The sequence below is a fragment of the Natator depressus genome, chromosome 7 (genome assembly GCF_965152275.1).
Source record: "Natator depressus isolate rNatDep1 chromosome 7, rNatDep2.hap1, whole genome shotgun sequence".
Classification (NCBI taxonomy): Eukaryota; Metazoa; Chordata; order Testudines; family Cheloniidae; genus Natator; species Natator depressus.
The window spans coordinates 47860877-47885442 of NC_134240.1; the positions used below are offsets into that span (position 1 = coordinate 47860877).

The 24566-nt window shown below is 59.4% G+C and overlaps 1 protein-coding gene across 4 annotated transcripts in view; it reads right to left on the reverse strand.

The window, feature by feature from the left end:
* Positions 1 to 24566, reverse strand: part of SEMA3B (semaphorin 3B) — a 50868-nt gene that overhangs the window by 7763 nt on the left and 18539 nt on the right. For 3 of the 4 annotated variants that reach the window (XM_074958349.1, XM_074958348.1, XM_074958346.1), the window contains exons 2-10: positions 17223 to 17361; positions 11207 to 11364; positions 10480 to 10542; positions 4457 to 4576; positions 4172 to 4265; positions 3443 to 3562; positions 1076 to 1221; positions 545 to 659; positions 271 to 340 (exon numbers count right to left, since the gene is read on the reverse strand). In XM_074958349.1, the coding sequence (XP_074814450.1) occupies positions 271 to 340; positions 545 to 659; positions 1076 to 1221; positions 3443 to 3562; positions 4172 to 4265; positions 4457 to 4576; positions 10480 to 10542; positions 11207 to 11364; positions 17223 to 17313 (977 nt within the window). In that variant the 5' untranslated portion in view covers positions 17314 to 17361. Of the gene's footprint in view, positions 1 to 270; positions 341 to 544; positions 660 to 1075; positions 1222 to 3442; positions 3563 to 4171; positions 4266 to 4456; positions 4577 to 10479; positions 10543 to 11206; positions 11365 to 17222; positions 17362 to 23905; positions 24021 to 24566 lie in introns of all 4 variants that reach the window. The other variant, XM_074958347.1, reaches the window with a different exon arrangement.

Genomic DNA, 24566 nt, shown 5'->3' on the forward strand with positions numbered 1-24566 from the left:
GGGCTGGATGAACTGGCTGAGGGGGCTGGGTGTGCTGAGGGGGGCCCTGGGTGAGCAGAGGGGTCAGTTCGGAGCTGGCTGGCAGGAGAGCGAGCTAGGGGGACATGTGGGGAGGCAGGCGCTCTGAGGGGTGGGGCAGGTGAGCTGGGGGTCAGCGCAAAACTGGCTGGGGGGCCAGGTGATCTGGGGGGCTGGGCATTGGCAGGGACAGTGCAGAACTGGGGGTGCTGGGCATGCTGGGGGGCAGGTATTGGGGGGGCCCCGCTGTACCTGGAGGTGGAGAAGACGGCGTAGAGCAGGGGGTTCCGTGTGTCCCTCGTCCGCAGCAGGAAGACATCACCTGTGAGTGTGGGTCACTGATCAAACCCCGGCCCCTGCTGCCCAGCCAGGGTGCACAGCAATACCTCCCCCGCCTGACGTGACCAGCCCCCCGCCACCACCACCAGCGTGTAGCCTCCCCACACACCCCATCCCCGTCCGGGCACAGAGCGCCCCCCACCCCAGTCAGTCGCCCTGCAGCTGGTGCTCGCCCCACGCCACTCACGGAGCTCGTCGAAGAAGGTGTCGCCCCCGTCGCTGCCTGGCACTGAACACACCAGCCTGGCCTTCAGGAACGTCGTCCACTTGTTCACCAGGCTCCGCCGCCCGCCCAGGTCGTTCTGTGGGGCCGGGCAGACAGGCTGAGTGGGGGCCGGGCAGGGGGCATGCAGGGAGCTCCTGGCTCAGCAGGATGCCTGTCTCCAGAGAAACCCTCCACCCACCAGGACGTCCCGGGACATGACAGACGGTGGACTCCCCATCTCCGGGCCGGACCCGCCACGGTGGCATGGGAGAGCACGACTGAGCTGTCCCCAGCGTGGGGCTCCTGCCAGCACAGCCGGGGAACGACCCCACAGGCCTGGCTGGCAGAGCCGCTGCCCAAATGACAGGCAGGCTCGGCTCCAACCCCAGTGTCACTGCTGTGCAGGCGGAGCACAGATGGGGTGACACCCATCCCTCCCGGCCCCCCAGGGGTGCAGGGAAAGGGACCAGCCCCATTGTCCCAGCGGGGCTGGGTGAACATGGGAGCACTCACCCTGCAGATCTGCCCGATGCGGGCGAAGCTGGCCTTGCCCAGCCCCTGCTGCCCCTCCACCGCCGTCTCACGGAAGAAAAAGTAGATCTTGTCGTCGTCCGGGTTCTCGCTCTCCGGGATCCAGAACACGTCCACGAACTTGGGCTCTGGGCATGGCAGAACCGGGGGAGGGAGGGAGGGTCAGGCAGGGCGAGCACCAGGCACCCATGCCATCCAGCACAGGCGCTCAGGCAGAAAGTAGAGCGAGTAACAGCTGCACTCGGCCCAGTCGGGGCTTCCAGCGCTTTGCTACCCGACCTGCATGCCAACCCACGCGGGGCAGTGCCCTACCCCTGGCCTACACAGGGGGAAACCGAGGTATAAAGAAGGGATGTTACCCAGTGAATCTGTGGCACGGCAAGGAATAGGATCCAGAAGTCCTGACACCCCATCTCCACTGCTCTAACCATTACACACGCTCCCCTCTCAGAGCAGGGAACGGGACCCAGGAGTCCTGACCCCTACTGCTCTAGCCCCCAGCTCTCCCTTCCCGAGAGGTGAAGCTAACAGCCTGAGCCTGAGCCAGGCCAGGGCCACATGGGCTCTGCAGTGCCAGGGGATCAGCCAGGCCCTGCCCTGACCGTCAGGGAGGACCCGCGGCCAGTGCCATGGGTGGGGTCTTTGCTGCCTGAAACTGGCTCAGCAGGGAATGGCACCTGGGGTCAGAGATGCAGCCCAGGTCCCCTGCCTGTCTGGGAGGGTTCGGGGGAGGCCGGAGGGCACCCACCTGCTGCCCCCGCGGTACCTGCCCTGCCACAGGCAGCTCCGGGCTCCCCCAGTACCCCCCTTGCCCGTGCCACATCGGGGACCCGCCCCGGCCAGCCAGACCAGCCTGGGATTGGGTACAACTGGCCGTGCTCAGCCCCCTGCCCCTGGAATGCGCAGCTGGGGGGCTCCCCATGCCCACGCAGCCAGACCATCCCCTGGCCCAGCTCCATCACCCCACAAGTGCCCGCCACTCAAAGGGCGCCCTGCAGTCACACACCACTAGGTGGCAGCCTAGATCCACCAGCTCCCACAGGGAGAGTCAGCCCAGCCATGAGAGCGGGTCCAGGGCCAGAGAGAAGGAAGAGTGGGTACGGGGCAGACGGGTGATGCTCCTCAGTTCTGACCCGCTGTCCCCCCACCTCCTGCTAGCCCAGCCCCACCCCCCAGCTCTACCCCCTGCTAGCCCAGCCCTGGGCTCTCCCCACAACTCTGCTGGTGCTCCTCAGTCCTGACCCGCAGCCCCCTGTTATCCCAGCCCTGGGCTCCCCGCCACAGCTCTGCCTGGCAATTCCTGCACCCAGTCCAGCCCAGCTCTGGTGCCCTGGGAGGCAGAGCCTGGGGGTGCCAGGTCACTGCACTGTCTCAGGTTGATCTCGAGCCACTCCTAGGGGCTCTGCTATTCTTGGTGCTGCCCATTTCCAGGTGATGGCACCTTCCAGGCAGAACAGGGCTGGGGCAGAGCATGGGCAGGGCCCATGGCAGCCCCAGCCTGGCAGTCCCCCCAGCTGCTGTCTGCAGGGATGGGAATGCTGGGGAAGAGCTGAGAGAGAATCCCAGGGCCAGGCATGGCCTGGGGAGGGGTGGGAATGAGGCCCCCCTAGGGTGAATGAGGCCAGAAGCTCTTGCAGGACTATGGGTTCATCATCCCAGCATGACAGATGGTGAGATTCAGAGGGCAGGTCAGCGAAATGCCAAAGGGGATGAGCAGAGCATGGCCGCCCACAGGATTAGGGCTGGGAAAGCTTCTTCACGAGCCCTGCCAGTGTCCCTCACTCCCACCCTGCAGCCCCTGCTATCCCAGCCCTGGGCTCCCCCCAGCTCTGCCAGTGCCCCTAACTCCCAACCCGCAGCCCCTACTATTCCAGCCTTGGGCTCCCCCCAGAGCCCTGCCGGTGCCCCTCAGCCTTTGGGAAACGACCCCCAATCAGGGGCATGCACAAGGGGGGACAAGCAGGGGCACAGGGCCCCCAGTAATCAGGAGGAGCACAGAACACACGCCTGTCCCCAAGTTCTGAAATCTCCCCCCAGAGACAGACACTCAGGGCCTGCCACTGCCTCTCCCCTCATGTTGCTGTTCCCACCTGTGCCCAGTGACTGGCATGCTCAGATCTGGGAGCCTCCCCCGCCCACTTCGCAGGAGGCTGGGTCAGAGCAGGCCCTGGGACAGGGAGTGAAATTCAGTAGGAGCTTGGCTGAGGCTGCCAAACTCACTACACTCAGGATGCGGCCCAGCATCCTCGAGCCGAGGGATCGGCCCCTGGGCAGCAGCAGGATTATGTTCCTGGGGACCCCCAAGGCCTGGCCTCACCACCTAGACACCCCCCAAGCCCTGGCACTGACCGTTGAGCCAGCGGGAGTCGTGCTGCTCGGTGCGGATGGACGGGCGCAGCCCCAGGCTGCGGAAGATGGTGAAGTCGCGGCCCATCAGGTCGGTGGCCACCCCGGAATACAGCTCCTCCCCTGGGGCAGGGATCAGAGAGGTGGGGGGCATTAAACACGGGCCTGCCCAGCCCTTCCTGCCTACCTCCCCCTGCCTCACCCCATCGGCAGGGGAAAGGCCGGGCGTCCTGCTCCTCAGACAGCCAAGGGATCCACTTCACCCCCCTCACCAGACGTCACTGTTGGTGGTGGTGGGGAATTTACAGGGGCACCCCCGGGGGATTAGGAGGGTTAACAAGCGAATCCCCAGCTCCCACAGCCTGGGCCCTGCTCACTCCCCTCCCCCAGCTCAGTGGTGAGTTCAAGGCTCAGATTCCTCAGCAGGGACAGTCCCTGATGACCAACAGGGGCTCTTGTGTCCTGGCTCTGCACAGAACTGGCATCTCGCCCTCAGCACCCCCCCAGAGGGCACGAGCCAGCAGTGCCTGAGGCAGCCCAGCCTCTGCCCACAGTGGCGCCGTGGAGAGCTGGGCAGGAGCGCTGGCTGTGGGGGGAGCTCCCGGCTACTCCAGCCCCAGCCTCTCCCAGTAGGGGGTGCTGTGTGGGAGGGGCAGGGGCAGGTGGCAGTCAGCAGGGCCCAGCAGACGATAAGGAGGCCCGCCCGTGCCAGCTCAGGGTCGTGGCTCTTACCCACGAGCACCGAGGCGGCCACATGCCGTGGGTCGTATGGGCTCTTCCCTTTGCCATCCTCCATGGCTGCAGGGTCCAGCTTAAAGACAGGCTCCTGGAGAGAGGGAATGAAGCACGTCAGCGATTGCGGGGAGGGCGGGTCTGGGGTCAGGCTGCTAACAGAACCAGCCCCGCCCCCCCCTGCAGGGCAGGTGGCGGGCAGGGGATGCCCTGGGCGTTGGGGTTGGGAGGGCGGCTCACCCTTGTCCCTTAGCAGGGGTGCCACCAGTGCCCGTCGGGCCCTACCTCCATGCGCTGGCCGACCTCCACGTAGGCGCAGGCGGGGTGGAAGGCGCCCGTGCCGCAGGCGTACAGGTGGGTGCGGTTGTATAGGTGCAGGATCTTGATGAAGTTCATACACTCGGCCTGAAAGACACGTGGGGGGGGGGGAGCTGGGGGTGAGTGGGGCGGGGCCTGGCAGGGGGCATGTCTCCTGCTGCACCCCCATAGCTGGCACCTCCCTGGTCGCACTTTGTCCAGCTCTCTATGGGCTCCCCGCTATCTGTCCTGGGCACGGTGGCGGCTGCTCCGGATCCACAGCTCCCCCCACCCCCGCAGGGCTGAAACCAGAGCAACAGCCCCCTTGGGGTTTCTAGGTGGGTTTGGCCAACAACACGTCTGAGCCCAGGGCTCCAGCCGGCCCCCTGGCCCCTCTGCCCTGGCCCCTGGAATGCAAGGTCCCAGCATTAGGATCCATGGCTAGGAGCTGGAGGCCAGGACGTCAGTTTTAACGCCGGCTCCCTGCCTCGCCTCCGGGGGTGCCAGCATCCCTGGCCAACAGGATCTCATTGCAGCACGGCCCAAAGGCTGCTCACCTCCCCATTCCCCTGCACCTGCCTCAGAAACACACTGAATTCCCAGCAGCCCCAGCCTCTCCTAGCAGGGGGCACTGTGGTGTGTGGGGCAGGAGCGCTGGCTGTGTGTGGGGTGCTCCCAGCCACTCCAGCCTTGGCCTCTCCCAGCAGAGGGCACTGTGGGGAGCAGGGCAGGAGCCCTGGCCATGGGGGGAGCTCCTAGCTATGCCAGCCCCAGCCTCTCCTAGCAGGGGGCACTGTGGTGTGTGGGGCAGGAGCGCTGGCTGTGGGGGAGGTCCCAGCTACTCCAGCCCCAGCCCCTCCCAGCAGGGGGCGCTATGGGGGGGCAGGAGCGCTGGCTGTGGGGGAGGTCCCAGCTACTCCAGCCCCAGCCCCTCCCAGCAGGGGGCGCTATGGGGGGGCAGGGAAGGAGCACTGCCTGTGGGGGAGCTCCTGCCCCACACAAGGAGCCCCCAGGCCAAGGCTTCCCACACGCTGACTCATATGCCAGGGCAGCTGGTGATGGGAATCCAGGCAGGTCCTTCCCCCCTGCAGTTGCCCTGAGCCATTCCAGGGGCACAAGGATACAGGCTGGTCCCCGTCAGGCACCCTGGAGCTGCCCTCAGGGTAGTGGGACCGAGCCCGTATCCCTGCCCCTTTGGCCGGGGCAGCGATTCCCTGTTCCCAGGTGTGTGGACAGGGACGTTCCATCCCAGCCCTGAGTCACCTAGACCCAGTACCTGGTGAGCGGCAGGGCCTGCCTGTCTGGAGTTGCCATCTCAGGAGGTGCTGCCCCGGCTGGGGTGTGACCCAGAGCCCCGCTAGCCAGGCCAGTGGGCTGGGGAGAAGGGAACCCCAAGAGCAGTGGCACTGCTCCTGGAGCCGGGGGAAGGGGGTACCAGGTGCTGCCCCAGCCCCTGCCGCTTGGCTAATAGCTGCAGGTGGGTCAGATCAGGGCACCAGGCCATGGTGCAGATGGCGCCACCCAGGGCCTGGACACGCATGTCTGAGCCTCTGCTCATTGCTACTTATCATGGCCCTGTTGGTGCCGTGGGCAGGGCCAGAGTGCCAGGAAAGGGTGCTGCCGGGGAATCCTCACATGACTCAGATTGAGGGTCCAACAGCTCCTGGAAAATGAGTAACACTAATGAGAACCCAAAGGAAGGGAACGGCCGGGCCGGGAACCCCCAACCCGCATTTCCAGCCTGGAGCTGAGCTGATATTGCAGTCCTGGACCCCATCCCTGCTGTCCCCCATCTTGGCCAGTGTCCTTAGTCCTGACCTGTAGCCCCCTGCTTGCCTTGCCCTGGGATCTGCCGACAGCTCTGCTGGTGCCCCTCCTCAATCCTGACCTGCAGTCCCTGGCTGCCCCCACAGTCCTACCGGTGCCCCTCACTCCCGACCCAGAGCCCCTGCTATCCCAGCCCTGGGCTCCCCCTAACTCTGCTGGTGCCCCTCCTCAATCCCGATCTGCAGTCCCTGCTAGCCCAGCCCCTGGCTCCCTCCCCACCTCTGTTGGTGCTCCTCACTCCCGACCCACAGCAGCCCTGGCTATCCCCAGCTGCCGGGTGTGTGTGTGTGTGTATGAGAGAGAGAGAGTTGGATCTGGCCCAAGGGACCCTGGCATGAGAGGGCAGAGCCGACCGGGAACAGGAGCACTTGCAAGGCTACTTCTGCCCAGTGTGACCCCTAGGGGCAGCGGCTGGGTAAACAGTGGGGTCGGGGGGGGCTCTCAGTGCCCCCAGACAGACAAACAGGCCTCAGGCTGCTTGTTTGCTGCCTTTCACCCCAATGCAGGAGCCGGGCTCAGGGCTGCTGGCAGGAAACCAGATGGGAGCGAAGCTGCCACAGCCGTGTCCAGCCAGACCAGTGTGCCGTGCAGCACCGCCCTGCCCCTCCTGCCACCTGCCTGGCCCCCTCTGCCACCCACCTCCAGCCCCGTCCTGGCCCTTCCTGCCACCCGCCCCCAGTCTCGCCCTGGCCGGCCCCCTCCTGCCACCTGCCCCAAGCCCTGCCCAGACAACCTCCCGCCACCCGCCCGGCCCCCTCCTGCCACCTGCCCCCAGCCCCGCCCTGCTCGGGTCCCTCCTGCTGCCTGTCCCCTCCTGCCCTGCCAGGGTCCCTCCTGCCGCCTGTCCCCTCCTGCCCTGCCAGGATCCCTCCTGCCACCTGCCCCCCATCCCTGCCCAGACAACCTCCCGCTACCCACCCGGCCCCCTCCTCCCACCCTACCCCAGCCCCACCCTGCCCAGCCCCCTCCTGCTGCCTGCCCCCATCCTGACCCTTCCTGGGCCCCTCCTGCCACTTGCCCCTGCCCTGCCTGCCCCCTCCCGCCCTGTGTGACATCACACTCGATATGATTTTATAAAAATATGCTAATGTGTGAATATGATGCAACTGGAATACGCTTCATGCAAAAGGTCTCTTGTAAGGTATCATTACAAAGCTTATAATCTCCTGAGTGTGCTCATCCTATTTGTATAAATGTATCACTCTTGTATCTGAAACTAGAAATATGAAATATAACTCTGAGGGCCTATTGTAGTTATGCAAAGTGTGGGCCATTAATGGTGGCTTGGAATCTTGATGGCTCCCATCAACCAGGACAAGTGACTGTGGGTGGCTCTGTTTGCATGCAGGCCTTCCTGTGAGTCAGGCTGGGAGGAATGAAGAGTTAAGTCTTACAGTGACATGTGATCATGTCACCTGAACTGGGATCCATCTTTAACCTGGTGCTTTTCCATTTAGAAGGAGGGGTGGGATCCCAGAGAGGGACAAAGGATTCCCGCCTTGTGCAAAAGCTATATAAGGGGGTGGAACAGAAAAAAGGGGGCTGCAGTCATGAGGAATCCCGTAGCTACCACATGAGCTGGAACAAGGGCTGCACCAGGGGAAAGGATTGTGCCCAGACTAGGAAGGTGTCCAGTCTGTGATAGAAACTTATTGAAACCTCTCCGAGGGTGAGATTTTATCTGTATTCAGTTTTCTTACTGTATTAGGCATAGATTTGCGTGTTTTATTTTATTCTGTTTGGTAATTTACTTTGTTCTGTCTGTCATTACTTGGAACCACGTAAATCCTACTTTTTATATTTAATAAAATCGCTTTTTACTTATTAATTAATCCAGAGTAGGTATGAATGGGGGTGGGGGGGAAGGGGAGGTCAAACAGCTGTGCATATCTCTCTATCAGTGTTATAGAGGGCGAACAATTGAGGAGTTTACCCTGTATAAGCTCTATACAGAGTAAAAGGGATTTATTTGGGGTTTGGATCCCATTGGGAGCTGGGCATCCGAGTGTTGGAGACAGAAACACCTCTTAAGCTGTTTTCAGTTAAGCCTGCAGCTTGTGGGACGTGGTTCAGACCTGGGTCTGTGTTTGCAGCAGGGTAGCGTGTCTGGCTCAAACCAGGCAGGGTTCTGCAGTCCCGAGCTGACAGGGAAAACGGGCTCAGAAGTAGTCTCAGCACATCAGTTGGCAGTCCCAAGGGGGTTTCTGTGATCCAACCCATCACAGTAGGGAAATATTATCCCCATTTCACAGTGGGGAAGCTGAGGCCCAGAGCGAGGCAGTGACTAGCCCAAGGTCCCTGGGAGAAGCCCAGGCTGCAAAAACTCCTTGCTCCTCTTCACCTCCAGGCGCAACGCAGAGATGGCCGTCCCCCTCCCCATCCGTCCAGAGGACCCCCCATCCTGCCTGCACAATGCCACCAGGCATTCCAGAGCGCACTGGGGCAGAAAAACAAAAAGCATCCCTTGGGGAGTGCCTGGGGCTGTGACCCACAACCCCCCCGGGCGGGGGGACCCTCAACCCAGCGCATCTGCTCTGAACGCCACCCACGCCCCAGCCCGGCAGACAGGCCCAGCACTTGCCCAGCCAGGCAAACAATCGGCCCTTGTGTCTCCCAGCCACTTGATTGATGAAGGGGGGGCTGGGGGGCAGTACCCATCAGTAGCTTCTACTGGGGCCTCGGGGCAGGTCCTTGGATCCCCTCCCCCTCTGCTGGGCACGGCCAAGGCTCTGAAGAACAAAGGTCATGCTGGAAAGTGGCAGGCGGGTGTCTGGCTGGGAAGGGGTTAAACGCTCAATAAACCGTCACTGGGGCGCCCCCCTACCCACCGCCTGGGAGCTTGGCCTCCAACTGCCGTGGGGCTGGGATTTCATCCAGCATCTTCTCAGCTGCCTGGATCAGCCTCCCTCTGTCCCGCCTCTGGCTTCCCTGGACCTGATCCTGCCTGGGCCCAATCCAGCCTGGGCCCAGCCTTGCAGCAAATCGGCCCCCGGGGGATCACTCAGCTCAGGGGGACTCAGTACCCATGACATGTCCTGCAGCCCGCTGACTGCTCACTGCTGCCCCCCTGCATCACTGCACTGATCCCCCCCTTGGCCAGGACTACTACTGGCAGCCCAGTCCCTGGACAGTTCCCAGCAGCCTGCCAGGATGGTACCTCCCCCCGCAGCCCAGGGGGCTCCCCGAAGAGACCCTAGGCCCCTGGTGAGTGCTGTACCTCCCCGCACCCCCTGCAGGCCCCATTGCTGTGTGCTAGCAGCTCTGGGAACCCCTCCACTACCTGAGCCAGGGGCAAGTCCCGGCAGCCAGGCCTAGTCTATCTCCAGGGAGGACAGCGGCCTGATCAGAGTGGGGCAAGGTCCTCGGATGGCATGGCCCACACTGCCCAATAGGAGCGGAGGGGCTGGCGGGCAGCCTCTGGCTTGGCCCTCCAGGTGCCACAGCGAGGGACAGGGAAAGATCCCCCCTTTTGCCCCACAGGGGCTCACCCCTGCCCAATGGGGATCAAGAGCCTCCCTCTGTGGGGATCAATGGAGGGGGGGCCGTGTCACCCCCAGCCTCACAGAGGCCCCTCCCAAAAGCACACTGGCTGGGCCACTTTGGGCGCCTTGGCATCGCCCAGTCCTTGGGGCCCCTCACCGTTGGGGCTGTCAGAACCGTTAGGGGCAGTGGCCTCAGCCTGGGCAGCCTGCTCACCCCACGCTGTCCCCATGCCCCTGAGCCAGCTCCCTGCGAGTCAGATGTGGTCTCACTCCAGCCTGTTGCGGGACCTCAGGCGGCCTGCGGCCAGGAGGTCTGGGCTCCGCGAGGCCCCACGCCCTGCCTTGGAGCAGGGGAGATACGAACAGGGCGTCCCATCTTCACTGAACAGGGGGCAAATCCCAAACTCCGCACGTCTGACTCCCCCAACACACTTGACTCCCACGGGGCAGTGCTGGGCTGGGCTGCCCTCTCTCTGCACTGGGCACCATGCAGACCAGGCCAGGGGAGGGCGGTTGGGGCAGGGCTCCATTGCTGCAATGAGGCACTTTGAGGAGCTGCTCCAAGGTGCCCAACGCAAAGGCCAGGCTAGAAACCCCTGCAGGGCATGGGGTCTGGCAACCCCTGCAAAGCCAGGACGGGGGCTCCAGGTTCAGTGGGGGAGCCTGCCCACCCCCCCAGCTTAGCCTGGCCGAAACACATACGTTGATGTCTTTGCCGGCCCAGTTGCATTCCTCCCTCCACTCCACAGGTGCCGGCCAGTAGATCTGTGGGAAGAGAGTGGGACAGGTCAGGGGGAGGTATCTCCCTCTTCCCCCATGGGCTCCTCCATACCAGCCCACAGCCCCCTGCCAGCCCAGCCCCAAGTTCCTGCATGAACTGTGGTGCTGGGCTCGGGAGCTTGGCCTGCAAAGCATGAGGCTGAGACCCTCCCAACTCAGTTCACACTAGGAATGGAGGGGCAGCATCCCTGGAGGTGGAACAAGGACCCTGCCCTGACAGTGCGCCCCACCATGCCCCATGCAGAGGGGCTCCCAATTTCCCTCTCTGTCCCGTGCCCTGAGACAGCAGCAGCCAGAGCAGCGTGGGGACGTGGCTCGAATGTGCCAGCCCTCCATGCCGCTTTGGGCAGGGCCGTGCATGCCCAGCTGAGCACCAGCACGCTCGAGACATGCAATGCAAGCCACAAGGTGCCCTGGGAGCAGGGGCTCCTCCAGCAGTTGTGGCGGGGAGGCAGGGTCCCAGGAACGGAGGCATCAGCTGACCCCTCCTGCGGTGTTCAAGCCGGACAGTTGGTCCAGCGATTTCACGGGGGAGGCGAGGCGGCTGGAATGCCGGCAATGTCGCCTCCCGAGCAGGCGTCTCTGCTCACTGCCCCTCCCCCCGGTGGATGCCCAAATCCCCCCACCCTCTGCTGTGCAGCCCTGTCACCTTCTTGTCCTGCTTGCTGATGTTGTCCAGGCTCAGGGAGGCCAGGTAGTTCTTGCCGCCCATGAAGAGCCGGCCCCGCTCCTCATCCAGAAGCAGCACCTCGTAGCAGCAGGAGCGCTCTAGCCCATAGGTGCGCAGCCCATGGCGTGCTTTTAACTCTGCGGGGAGACATGGGGGCTGGGATCAGGCCGGCTCCACCCTGCCCCGGCTCTCTGCTTCTTTCAGGGATCAGAGGCCAAGGGAATGGAATGCAAAGTCCCCGGGCCTGGGTCCTCAAAGGTATTTCGATTCCCACCCTCCCATGGGAGTTAAGCACCTCTGTGGATCTGGGCCTTGGAGATGGCCAGTGTCAGGGATGGGCAGCGCAGGCCCAGAGAACCGCGCTGCTCCAAGCCCCAGTCATCTGGTTCCTAGCACCCGCTGCACAGGACCTGCCCTGGGTGCCACCACGGTCAGTTTTGGACAGCGCTCGGGGCCCGATTCTTCAGAGCAGGGCAGCCAGTGTGCCCCCACGGGCACCGCCCCTCTGAGAGCTGGGCCACCGGGGGTGAGTCTCCGCGGCAGTGACAGAGCCGCAAGGCGGCTGGCTTGGGCTTGGCTGTGGGGCTGGAAAATTGCTGTGTAGGCGTTTGGGCTGGGGCTGGAGCCCGGGCTCTGGGACTCCACCAGGGGGGTGCGTCTCAGAAACTGGGCTCCAGCTGGAGCCTGAATGTCTACGCTTTGAGCCCTGCAAGCCTGAGCCAGCTGATCTGGGCTCTCAGTTATTGCAGTGTAGACATATCCAAGGACACTGTCACAGGTGGGAAAAGAACCCAGGAATCCTGATTTCCAGTCCCCTGCTTTAACCACAAGACACCACTCCCCTCCCAGAACCAGGGATAGAACCCAGGAGTCCTGGCCCTTAGCCCACCCAGTTCTAACCCATCCTATTAGACCCCCTTCCCACCCCAGGAATAGAACCCAGGAGTCCTGACTCCCAGTCCCCTGCTTTAACCACAAGACACCACTGCCCTCCCAGAGCCAGGGATAGAACCAAGGAGTCCTCCCAACCCCCTTTCACCCCCCCGTGCTCTAACCACTAGACCCCACTCCCTTTCCAGAGGGCAGACCCAACAACACTCATGTCAGTGGCACCCCGAGGGTTAATGTTTCCCATTTAGCCCCCCCCCCCCCCCCGTTCTCTGTAGGATCTCATACCGCAGGCTGTATGCAGCTCAGGCATGCCGGGGCTGGCAGCGTCTGCAGGTCGGTCCCACAGCCCTGGACCTGTGCTTAGCCCATGCCAGAGGCAGCACTGAAGAGGTTAATACAGAGGCTGGAGCCCTGAGTTAGGGAGTACAGGGCCAGGCCAGCTGCCTCCTGGCAGGGTTACATGCCAGGGAAGGCAGAGGCTGCGGCATTAGCCCTGGATCCGATCCGAGCACTGCCAACGCTGGCACTGCTGTCCTGCAAAGGCGCCTATGGAAGGAATTAACCCTTCAGGGCCAGGTGCCCCACAAGTGATGCCGCATGGCGTCAGGACGCCCAGGGACCACGGCACTGGTGAGAGGGCTCCCCTGCCCAGCACAGTGCGGTGCCTTAGGGGGACGGTTAGAGGCCCCACTGTGCCAGACCCAGAGTGAGAGAGAGTCCCCAGCGCTCACAATCTAAATAGGCCGGGGAGGAGAAGCTGAAGCACCCAGCGGGACTGGGCACCAGTGGCTCTGAATGTACTGGGCACCCCAGCACAGAGAGCCCCCAGGTCCCGGGGGGGCAGGGCAGTCAGCTGGATGCCATGATCCCAGAAGATGGCCTGTGGCAGCTGTGCACCCCACAGACCGGCTCAGCCTGCCCTGGCTGGGGCAATCTAGGAGGTGGGCAGAGGGTGCATGGGAGCGAAGGGGGTGCTGAGGGGCTGCTGCTTCCCTCTGCACCCCTGGCCTGTCCCTGGATCTGCTGTCCTGGCGCCCCCTCCCCGCATCAGCTTCACCACGTCAGTGGCGGCACAGCACAACAGGCTGTTCCCCAGAGAAGGGCCCTTTCTCTGCCCCACGGTGCCTGATCTGCTGACCACAGCGGGAACAAAAGGGTCATTGTGGGGAGGCGGGGGAGAGCAGCTCGCAGGGGACAGGCCGCCTGGGCCAGAAGCGCCTGCAAGGACCACCCAGCGCAGCACGGCTCAGAGGCCAGAGCCCAGCCAGGTCTCTGCCCCTTCCCCCACAGAGCCAGCTCACCCCCTTGCTGCCCCTTCCCCACTGCTCCCAGCCCCCCCTTTGCCCCCTCCCCCACTGAGCCAGCTCACCCGATATCCCCCTCCCTTGCAGCATTAGCCCATCCCCTCCCACACTGCTCCCTGCCCCCTCCCCCGCTGCCAGGCCACCCCTTCCTGCCTCCTCCCCCACTGTGCCAGCACATCCCTCTCTGTGCTCTGACCCCTTCCTGCTGCGGCACCAGCCAGGCCTTGCCTGCACCCCCCCGCAGCCTCCCCTGTTGTCCAGGACCCTGGAGCCAGCCTAAGGAGGGAAGGGCTCAATGTGGTGGGCGGGGGGGGGGGGGGGGGGAAGGGGCACACAGGGAGGAGCCTGTGTTGAGGACCCCACTGCCTCTTGTGGCGATCCTTTTGCACAAGGCTGGCAGGTTCCTGCTGCTGCCAGGACACGAGGGGACAATCGCCCGCCTGCCCCACGGCTTCCCAGCGCTAACTGGCCAGGAGAGCGAAGCCAGGCTGGTGAGTTTCACGTTCCTCTCTAGTCAGTATTGCCGGGAGGGGCCACAAGCTATCCCCAGTCTCTGGAGCTGGGGACTAATAGAGCGCTGCTGGTTAGGCATGGACTCGCACTGCCCTGGCTGCCCGCGGGCTAGCCCAGCTAGGTCTCCTCCAGTGGGGTACACAGCCCCAGCTCCAAGTGTGAGGGACCCTCAGCCTGGCAGCCGTGGCCCCTGTCCAGCAGCGGGATACCTGGGAGCAAGGCACTGCTGCTCCCCGAGCTGTGCCCACTTCTGAAGTGGGGATGGGGGCGGGGGTCCAATCTGGGGGTCAGTGACATGCTGCTGAAACCAGATGTGAAAGTAACACAGCAGATACAGGAACTGGAAGCAAACACACTTCAGTGGAACTGGGGACACCGACAGCCAGCGCTCCTGCCCCATGTCCCACAGCGCCCCCTGCTGGGAGAGGCTGGGGCTGGAGAAGCCAGGAGCTGCCCCCTGACAGCCAGTGCTCCTGCCCCCCTCCCTGCAGAGCCCCCGACTGAGAGAGGCTGGGGCTGGAGAAGCCAGGAGGTCCCCCACATCTCACAGCGAACCCTTCCCCGTCCCATGCCGGCCATTTCCCCTTTGGTTCAATCCCTCCTGACACCGGCTGCTCAGGGACTTGACCGGGAGCATTCAAGGACTGGCATCACGTGAGGTAACCTGGCAACCCCACGCTGCTGCTTAGCAACTATTCTGGAAACTGCTCAAAAGGCAGTCCCCCCCCCCACATACCTCTTTAATGAGTTTCTGGCTGATGGACAAATTAGAGGAAAGGGCAAAGGCCTCCCGGAGGCCTCCGCTCTCAGCCCAGCAGCGCCCTGCTACCGATCGCCCCAGCCACCTCATCTCCCAGGAGCGAGGACACAGAGCCCTGTTTTGAGCTGCACCCCAGTTCCTGTGTGCCGCGCTGGCTGTGGGAAGGGACCAGAACTGGACCGATCTGCCCACTGGCAGGGTACCCTGGGACGAGAGGCACTCCCTGGCGCAATGGCCTCATGTCATGCTCCCTGGCAGCCCTCAGTGCCGGGGGGGGGGATGCGGGAGGGGGGAGAGAGTCAGAGTAGTCTCCGAGGGCACGAGAGCCCACACCGGCCCCTGAAGCCAGGAGGCACCTCAGTGCTGAGGCCGCAAGCAGCGAGCACCAGGCCTCTTGGCACGCTGTGTGTGGGATCAGCGTTGAGGCCAGGCACTGCTGTAGCCCGGCCCATTGCCATGCCCAAGCTCCTGCCAGAGCCGGGGTCAGCGCTCATTGGGCAGCAAGAGGCTGTCAGGAGCTGTGCCTGGGTGTGGGGGGGGGCGGGGGTGCGTGGGGGGCAGGCTGCACGGCTTCCACTCATTCCACAGCATCACCCCTGTGAAGGCCCCTTTCTTCCCGCTGCTGAGAGGGGCCAGCTCCAGCCCTCCAGGCCCCTCTCCAGAGAGCTGGAGCAGCAGGGCTAGCCCTACCCCCACCTTCCCCAGGGTGGGTCCTGTAAGGAGCAAGAGGGGAAGGTGTCTCCACCCCACAGTTGCTCCTTGGGTTTGAGGCTTCCAGCAAGGGGACAAGGCTGCCTAAAGGGTAGGGGCTGGGGGACACCTGCCACCTCCCACCCCCGAACCCATGCCACATGGTCATTAACCCCTGGGAAATGCCAGGGGTCACTCACACCCTAAGGTGAACTGGAGAGCAACGGCTCAGGGCTGCATTTCCCAACCCTGGGGCCAGCCAGTCCCCCTACTCTAGGGCCAGATCAGAACGGGGGACCTGGAGATGAAAAGGTCCAGATTCCCTCCTCGAGCCAGCCAGCTCCCCTGAGACATATACATGTCCCAGCAGGGCAGGGTGTACAGGCTGGGCTGGGGGTAACCACCTTTCCTCTTGCTTTGAAAATGTAACTTTGAGACCTTCTGAAGATGGGGCAATCAAAGGCTGTAGTCTGGGCAAAGGGGGAGGGTTCACATCTCCTTGAGCTGAAATCCCACCTGAGGAGCTGTGGGGGGGGGTAGGGGGAGGGAGGTGACCCAAGTTATAGCCCTGCCCCCACTACCAGACGGGAAGGCAGCTGCTCCCCCAGCAACATCAACCATCCACAATGAATGGGGTGAGCCAGCCCCCCGCACAATGGGGAGTCCGGCCAGGCTGCAGACGTCCAGCTCCTGGGCTGGCCTGCAGCATTGATGCGGTTCACCCCTGCGGGGACAGAGTGCCGTGGATGACGTTGCTGCTTGCCCATGGGCATTCCCGGGCCACCAAGCGGGATGCAGCATCTCTGTGCCCCATGCTTTCTCTGCAGCATCAGGTGGAGCCCCCGGCCCGGGTGTGGAGCCGCCCCAGTGTCAGCCTGGCAGGGGCGAAGGGCACAACACACTGATGGACAGCCTGGCATGGCTGTAATAAGAATTCATCGCAAGCCCCCACCTGCCCCTCAGGTTGGGCACAGCATTTGCCTCGTGTAGGCTGGCTCTGATCCTAGCCAGAACCCCATAGGAAAAGCCCTCCTGGTGCCATACATGGCCCAGCCCAAAGACCCATAATCCCTCCCAGAACTCTGTCCCCTGGGGGTCACCCAGAGCCGGGGCACCCCCATAAACTGCAGCCAAGCCCTGGGGGCCGGATCCCCAGCTGGCACCGACCGGCACAGCTCTGCTGAAGTCACTTTACAGTCACCCCTGTCTCCAGCCTGCTGGGGATCTAGCTCCCAAGGCTGCTGCTAGGAATCCAGCCTGAATACTGATCATCAGAGCCTATGCCATTCCCTAATGCCACCCCTCATGCTGCAGGGCATGGTGGGACAACTATGGGAGGGCAGCTTTCATTTCCAGGAAAATCCACCTTCTTCTGTCTCTGTCTCTGGGACTGGAGGCTTTAATGTACCGTATTCCCCGAACGCGGAGCCAGAACCCGATCCTAGTTACCCCTGCTGATGCAGGATTTGCATCGCTGACGCAACCGAGATCAGAATCCGGCCTGGACTCCTCGGCAGTCAGTGGAGCAACTGGATTTATGCCAGCGGCAGCTGATGGCAGAAACCGTCCTGTGGGGATCTGTCATTCATTGCCGTGTCCCGTATTGTTTAACTTGGGCGCACGTTTCTGGATACAGCTTGGATAAGGGATGCCATACGGGTTCCGCGTGACTGCCCATCTAACAGGGCATGGGGAGGCGCAGCCCCCAGAGATACCTACAGATCCAACCGGGTCATTCACCCCCCAAGGCCTGGTGGCAGGATGGGGATCCCACAGATCCGCGTGCTCCAACCGGGACCTCTTGTCCCGGACATCGCCTGGGCCGCACTGTGCTTACCTTGGAAGGACAGTCTGAGCCTGGGGTGGGGGCCCGCCATCCTGCCCCATCCGCCCAGGATCCAGAGCGGCAGCAGCAGCACGTGGATCATGGTCACTCTTTCAGCTCCTCTGCAGGCTGGACTCTGAGCCTCAGACAGCTGGAAAGACAGAGGCGCGAGGGAGACAGTGAGCTCAGATTACAGCCCCCTCCCCAAGGCGTGGGGGGGAGGGTGATTTCAGAGTCCGCCTCAGGGGAGGAGGAATGACCCTTGGCAAGACACACATTCCTCCTGCTCTCCCTGGAGTGGGGCAGGTGGCTGGGAGGGACTTGGGCCAGATCCGTCCAACCCTTGCAGTGGGAGGACCCCACCAAAGCCAGCAGCTGGAGAGGTCTCTGCTCCGGATGAGGGGCTGAGACAGAGACTCGCTCACCCTGCACCTTGCACAGCTGTTTATGCCCGAGCCAGCCCCTCTCTGATCTGGGCGCATTGGCACTCGCTTGGTAAACAACAGGTGGGTCAGATCTGGCCCATGTGGCCTCCTGGCAGGATCTGCATCTGGCCTGCTGAGAACTGCCACATCTGGGCCGGGAGCCCCCCTTGGGTTCTGCACATCTGGAGCCCAGCAGAGCTGGGCTTGTGCTGACCTGACAGAGCCGAGCGCTAGGGCCAGGCAGGGATTTTGTGACTCATTGTGTTTTGTCAGAAGATGCCGATTCATTGAAACTGGAACTCTCCCCGAAGCAGGGCTGGGCTCGGCCATTCTCCCAGCTCGGAAAAAAGTTTCAAACTTGCCATCGGGTTGTTTTGACAGTTTTGAAATGAAAAATTCCAATTTGCTGGTTCAAAGCCACTTTTCCTTTCTAAATTGAAGCAAACTAGATTAAAAACAAAGATTAAAAAAAAGTGGAAATCACAGAATCACAGGAATGAAGGGGTGGAGGGGACCTCGAGAAGCCGTCAACTCCAGCTCCCTGAGCTGAGGCAAGTTCAAGTCACCCTAGACCAGCCCTGACGGGGGTTTGTCTGACCTGTTCTTAAAACCCTTCGGTAACAGGGATTCCACAACCCCCCTTGGAGGCTTGTTCCAGAGCTGAACTATCGGGAGAGTTCGACAGTTTTTCCTAATATCGAACGTAAATCACACTTGCTGCAGCTTAAGCCCATTGCTTCTTGTCCTACTGTCAGTGGACACGGAGAACAATCTATCTGCATCCTCCTTATCACAGCCCTTAATGTACTGGAAGACGATTACCAGGTTCCCCCTCCGGCTTCTTTTCTCAAGACTAAACATGCCCAGTTTTCTTAACCTTTCCTCACAGGTCAGGTTTTCTAAACCATTGATCGTTTTTGTTACTCTCCTGTGGGCCCAGAACTGGACACAGCACTCCCGCTGGGGCCTCACCAGGCCAAGCGGAGAGGGACAAGGAAATATTTTAAAAGGAAACATTTCGATTGACCCAAAACAAAACAAAAAAATGTTTCAATTTGCAAATATTTCCAAGATTTCCACTTTTCCTCCTCACTCGAGTTGGGAGAAAAATGTGAACTCTCAAAACTATTTGTGGGTTGAGGAAACTGCTTCCTGGCCAGCTGCTGTGAACCCCCGTCATGAAGATCAGCTCAGTTACAACGGAGCAATTAGCGAGGCAGTGCCACCCAGCGGGCAGAGCAGTAGGCAAGGGGTCAGGACACCTGGGTTCTAATCCCAGCCCCGGCAACTCACTTCAGCTCCTACCCCTCAGCTGATTCGATGGTATGCTCTTTGGCCAGGGACAGTCACTCATGACACATTTGCACAGCACCTAACACAACAGGGCCAAATTGCAATTGGGGATTAATGTAGCAGCACTGAGAACTCTAGCGCCTGACCTCATATTAGCAACTTGGGCTGAGTTTATTTTTATTTATTTACATATTTTAATGTCAGCCACTTCTTAGCTGTCTCCTTTAATGTAGGGCGCACAAGAACAGCCAGGTTTTGTGTCATTGAGTGCCCCCTGCTGGTTCCCAGTGGCCAGCGCTGCTCCCCGTGCCAACTGAACGCAAAGCAGCCAACAAAAGGCCTTTGCATTCCAAGCAGCGAGAGACAAAGAGACCGAGCAGGAATGCAAAGCTGCATTGCAGAAGTGGCTACACACAAAGGACAGCAGAAAACTGCCACGCAAAACCAAAGGGGATGATGAAACCATTGTATTCCCCAAGGGAAAGGCAACATCTGCAGATGAGCTAGAAGGAAGGAGTGAATCGGCACAGAAAGACCCCTCTGTACGCACTTTGAGTTGAGTGCTGACCCCCAGAGCTAAACGAGAATCACCACTGAAGGCACACAATGTAGGGCTTATGACACATGGGGGTGCAATTCTGATGTCCTCCAGCAGAGGGCAATGGCGCACATATGCATTAGCCTCTTCATTACTGCATTATGGAGCTGCGACATCATCCAAGCTAAAGCCAGGAGCTTCCTGTCACAGCTCTGATTTGACACAAAACAATCCCCTTGAAATCCCCACCCCCCCAAACAAAATTCCACATTGGGCGGGGAAGAGGAGATCAGCAAAGACGTCTACGGAGCAGGATTTAAAATTAGAACCTGAGCTGCTGCTGCCCCCGGCTACACTCTCATGGGTGTGTGTGTGTGTGTGGGGGGGGCGACAAGAGGCTAGGGGACAAATCCCGAGGGGCAGAGGTCTGGGGGTGAAGCCGGGGGGGGGGGGTCACAAAGATGGTGGCAGAGGCAAAGAGGGCCAGGGTCTAGTGGGGTTAGGACAGCAGGAGACTGGTGGGGTGTGGAGGGGGAATGAAAGGGGAGCAGGTGGGGTGTTTTGGGGGCACAGAGGGGACAGGGAAGAGAGAGGACTTGACCCCCATGTTAAAGACTCCAAGGGTAAAATCCTGGCCCCACAGCCCCCAGCTTTCACCCCACGTGTTTAAAATCTTCTAAAAAGAAAACTTTAAGCCCCACACATTTCCAGTGTGGATTGAAGCCTACCCCACCCCATTGCTCTCCACCTACCCCACCGCAGCGGGCGGCTCGGAGGGCAGAAGGGAAGGGTTGGAGGCTGCTCTGGTACGTGACTGCAGCGGCGTCGCGACCAGAACAAACCACGCGGCTGGGAACGCGCTGGCATTCCCCAGCCTCCCACTAAAGCCACTCTAAGCTCAGCATGACGCGGGGCCATAAAGCAAACAGTGAAGGAACCCATTCCACTCTGGTCTGAGTACAAGCAGCCTCCCCGATAAGCTGAGATCAACTGAGCATCACAGCGATACAGCAACCTGGAACATCTGGGCACTGGGCCAAGAAAGAGCCAGCAATCTAAAGGGACAAGACAAAGGACAGGCAGAGAAACTGAGGCCCAGCGACAGGACGGGACCTGCCCATGGTCACTCAGCAGATCAATGGGTGACCCACATCTACACAGTCCCGCCCCAATGTTCTGTCCACCAGCCCACACCCCTTAGGACTGCAGCAACAACCCCAGCTCCCTTAGGGGGACCCAGGCACAACCCATACAAGAGGCCAGCGAACAGCCTCTCCCCTCTGCACGGCATCAGACCCAGAAGTGCTGGCTCAAAGCCTGCCTGCGGACGTTGGAGGAGCACTTGATTTTAATCTTTGGTTCTCACTAATAAGACAAACCACGGGAAATTCCCCAACCCAGCCCTCCGTTCAAACTGAGTGAGTTTGGTTGAGCAGAAGCCAGAGGCTGTAACACTCTCCCAAAACCTCTTTACACAATCTCTGCCCAGATTCTACCCCTGAAAAAGCCCTCAGATGTCAATGGCTGGAAATGCATAATAAAGAGATCCAGGCAGGCACTACCCCGACTCACACTGCTCATTGAGGCGAAACCTAGTCCCTTGCTCTGTTCCGTTACCACCATACGCTGCAGCGGGCTACATACTGCTTATTAAACATGTAATAATAATTTCAGAAGGAATATAGCGGGGGCACGTTGTTAGGCCAGAGCTCTCTCTCATGTCACAGGCTGCTGTGTGGGTAGCGAAGAATATTTCTGTGAACGAGCTCTTTGCTATTATGCAGTGGGACTGCTTAACACTGAGGATGGAGTGGAGGTTAAGGATAATCTACGCATGACGCAATATCTAAACAAATACTTTGCCTCAGTCTTTAACGAGGCTAATGAGGAGCTTAGGGATAATGGTAGGACGACAAATGGGAATGAGGATATGGAGGTAGATATTACCACATCCGAGGTAGAAGCCAAACTCGAACATCTTAATGGGACTAAATCAGGGGGCTTGGATAATCTTCATCCAAGAATATTAAAGGAACTGGCACATGAAATTGCAAGCCCGTTAGCAAGAATTTTTAATCAATCTGTAAACTCAGCGGTTGTACCATATGACTGGAGAATTGCTAACACAGTTCCTATTTTGAAGAAAGGTAAAAAAAGTGATCCAGGTAACTACAGGCCTCTTAGTTTGACATCTGTAGTATGCAAGGTCTTGGAAAAAATTTTGAAGGAGAAAGTAGTTAAGGACATTGAGGTCAATGGTAAATGGGACAAAATACAACACGGCTTTACAAAAGGTAGATCGTGTCAAACCAACCTGATCTCCTTCTTTGAGAAGGTAACGATTTTTTAGACAAAGGGAACACAGTGGATCTAATTTACCTCAATTTCACTAAGGCATTTGATACGGTTCCACATGGAGAATTATTAGCTAAATTGGAAAAGATGGGGGGGTCAATATGAAAATTGAAAGGTGGATAAGGAACTGGTTAAAGGGGAGACTACAGCGGGTCACACTGAAAGGTGAACTGTCAGACTGGAAGGAGGTTACTAGTGGAGTTCCTCAGGGATCGGTTTTGGGACCAGTCTTATTTAATCTTTTTATTACTGACCTTGGCACAAAAAGTGGGAATGTGCTAAAAAAGTTTGCGGATGACACGAAGCTGGGAGGTATTGCCAATACAGAGAAGGACCGGGATAGCATACAGGAAGATCTTGTAAACTAGAGTAATAGTAACAGGATGAAATTGAATAGTGAAAAGTGCAAGGTCATGCATTTAGGGATTAAAAACAAGAATTTTTGTTACAAACTGGGGACGCATCACTTGGAAGTAACAGAGGAGGAGAAGGACCTCGGAGTATTGGTTGATCACACGAAGACTATGAGCCGCCAATGTGATATGGCTGTGAAAAAAGCTAACGCGGTCTTGGGATGCATCAGACGAGGCATTTCCAGTAGAGATAAAGGAGGTGTTAGCACTATTGTATAAGGCACTGGTGAGACCTCACCTGGAATACTGTGTGCAGTTCTGGTCTCCCATGTTTAAGAAGGATGAATTCAAACTGGAACAGGTACCAAGAAGGGCTACTAGGATGATCCGAGGAATGGAAAACCTGTCTTATGAAAGATGACTCAAAGAGCTTGGCTTGTTTAGCCTAACTAAAAGAAGGCTGAGGGGAGATATGATTGCTCTCTATAAATATATCAGAGGGATAAATACCATGGAGGGAGAAGAATTATTTAAGCTCAGTACCAATGTGGACACAAGAACAAATGAATATAAACTGGCCATCAGGAAGTTTAGACTCGAAATTAGATGAAGGTTTCTAACCATCAGAGGAGTGAAGTTCTGGAACAGCCTTCAAGACAAAGCTTGATAAGTTTATGGAAGAGATGATGTGATGCGATAGCCTAATTTTGGCAATTAATTGATCTTCAACTACTAGCGGTATATATGCCCAATGGCCTGTGATGGGATGTTAGATGGGGTGGGATCTGAGTTACTATGGAGAATTCTTTCCTGGGTGTCTGGCTGGTGAGTCTTGCCCACATGCTCAGGGTTTAGCTGATCACCGTTTATTTAGGGTCGGGATGGAATTTTCCCCCAGGGCAGATTGGCAGAGGCCCTGGGGTTTTTTCGCCTTCCTCTGCAGCGTGGGGCATGGGTCACTTGCTGGAGGATTCTCTGCACCTTGAAGTCTTTAAACCACGATTTGAGGACTTCAATAGCTCAGACATAAGTTAGGGGTTTGTTACAGGAGTTGGTGGGTGAGATTCTGTGGCTTGCGTTGTGCAGGAGGTCAGACTAGATGATCATAATGGTCCCTTCTGACCTTAAAGTCTATGATTATATGGCTGTGTAGGTTTTACGTTCACACCCATTGACCTCTGTATTTTAACTACATTGCAGAGTAACTCTTGCACGTTGCTTTTTTGCTAGCAGGGAACGTTATGGGCCTTGCCCGGGTAAGTGAATTTACGAAGATTGCTTGCAGGGTGTGGGCCGCAGCCTATTGGGAGCAGCTCCCTTGAATAGGGTATGAGACGCAATGATCTTCCAGGCACTACTTATTTCTACCTTTGCATGTATCTTAGCAAATTTCAGGGGGCAGAGTTAAGGTTATGTGGGTAGGATGAATGAGGGGACAGGATCAGATGGGGAGGGGCAGGGGTGGGGCAGGCACTGGCTTGGCTGTTCATTTCCAGACTTTCTAGCATAACGGTGTCAAATTTGGAGTAATGTTGCAGTGGGGAGTTTGCCGGGCCCCCCTAAACCACACTTCCAGCCTTAACTCTTTCTTGAGCAAAGTTTTTTGGTTGGAAGCACTTGCCCTAGGTTTGCTTTGTCTGGCTCCAGCATATGCCCCACTCACCCACAGCCACGCATACAACGCCACCCAGCGGCCTACAGCAGAAAAGCAAACTGTCTGGATTTCATTACCCCTTCAGTTCTCTGGCCTGCATTATGGAAGAGATCAGACTAGGTCCGCCTGGGCTGAAGGATCTGCGGCGCCGTTAGCAGCATGTGGCTGAGGAGTGTGTTTCCATGAGACAGCCTGGGGAATATCAATAATCTGTATGACGTGCAATGTCAGGACAACAGAGGAGTTTGAAATATTTCAGTCCCAGGGCTATGTTCCCTGCTGACTCCCCCCTCATCCCCCCCCCGCAGCCACAGCATCTGAGCAGCTCAACCCACCACCTTTTATGGATCTACTGAACAACAGGGCAGGGCAGGGCTCACGCCCCATTTCACAGAGGGAAAACGGAGGCACAGACAGTAGCTTGGCTGAGACCACACTGAAAGTCTGTGGCAGAGCCGGGAATTGAACCCAAATCTCCCACAGCCCCAATTAGTGTTTTAACCCCTAGACCATACTTCCTCTCCCCCAGAGTCCTGTGGAGTCAATTGCGGCTTGCCCCATGCACAAGGAGCAGACCAGACTGAGGCAGTATGACCACTGACTGGCCATGTGACCCTAGGCAAGCCACATCCGTGCCTCAGTTTCCCGCTCCTGGAAAGTGAGGTGCTTTGGGAGCTATGGACTAAAAGGGCTGTGTGTCTTTCTGATGCAAGTAACTTGAGAATGCTCGCTGGATCG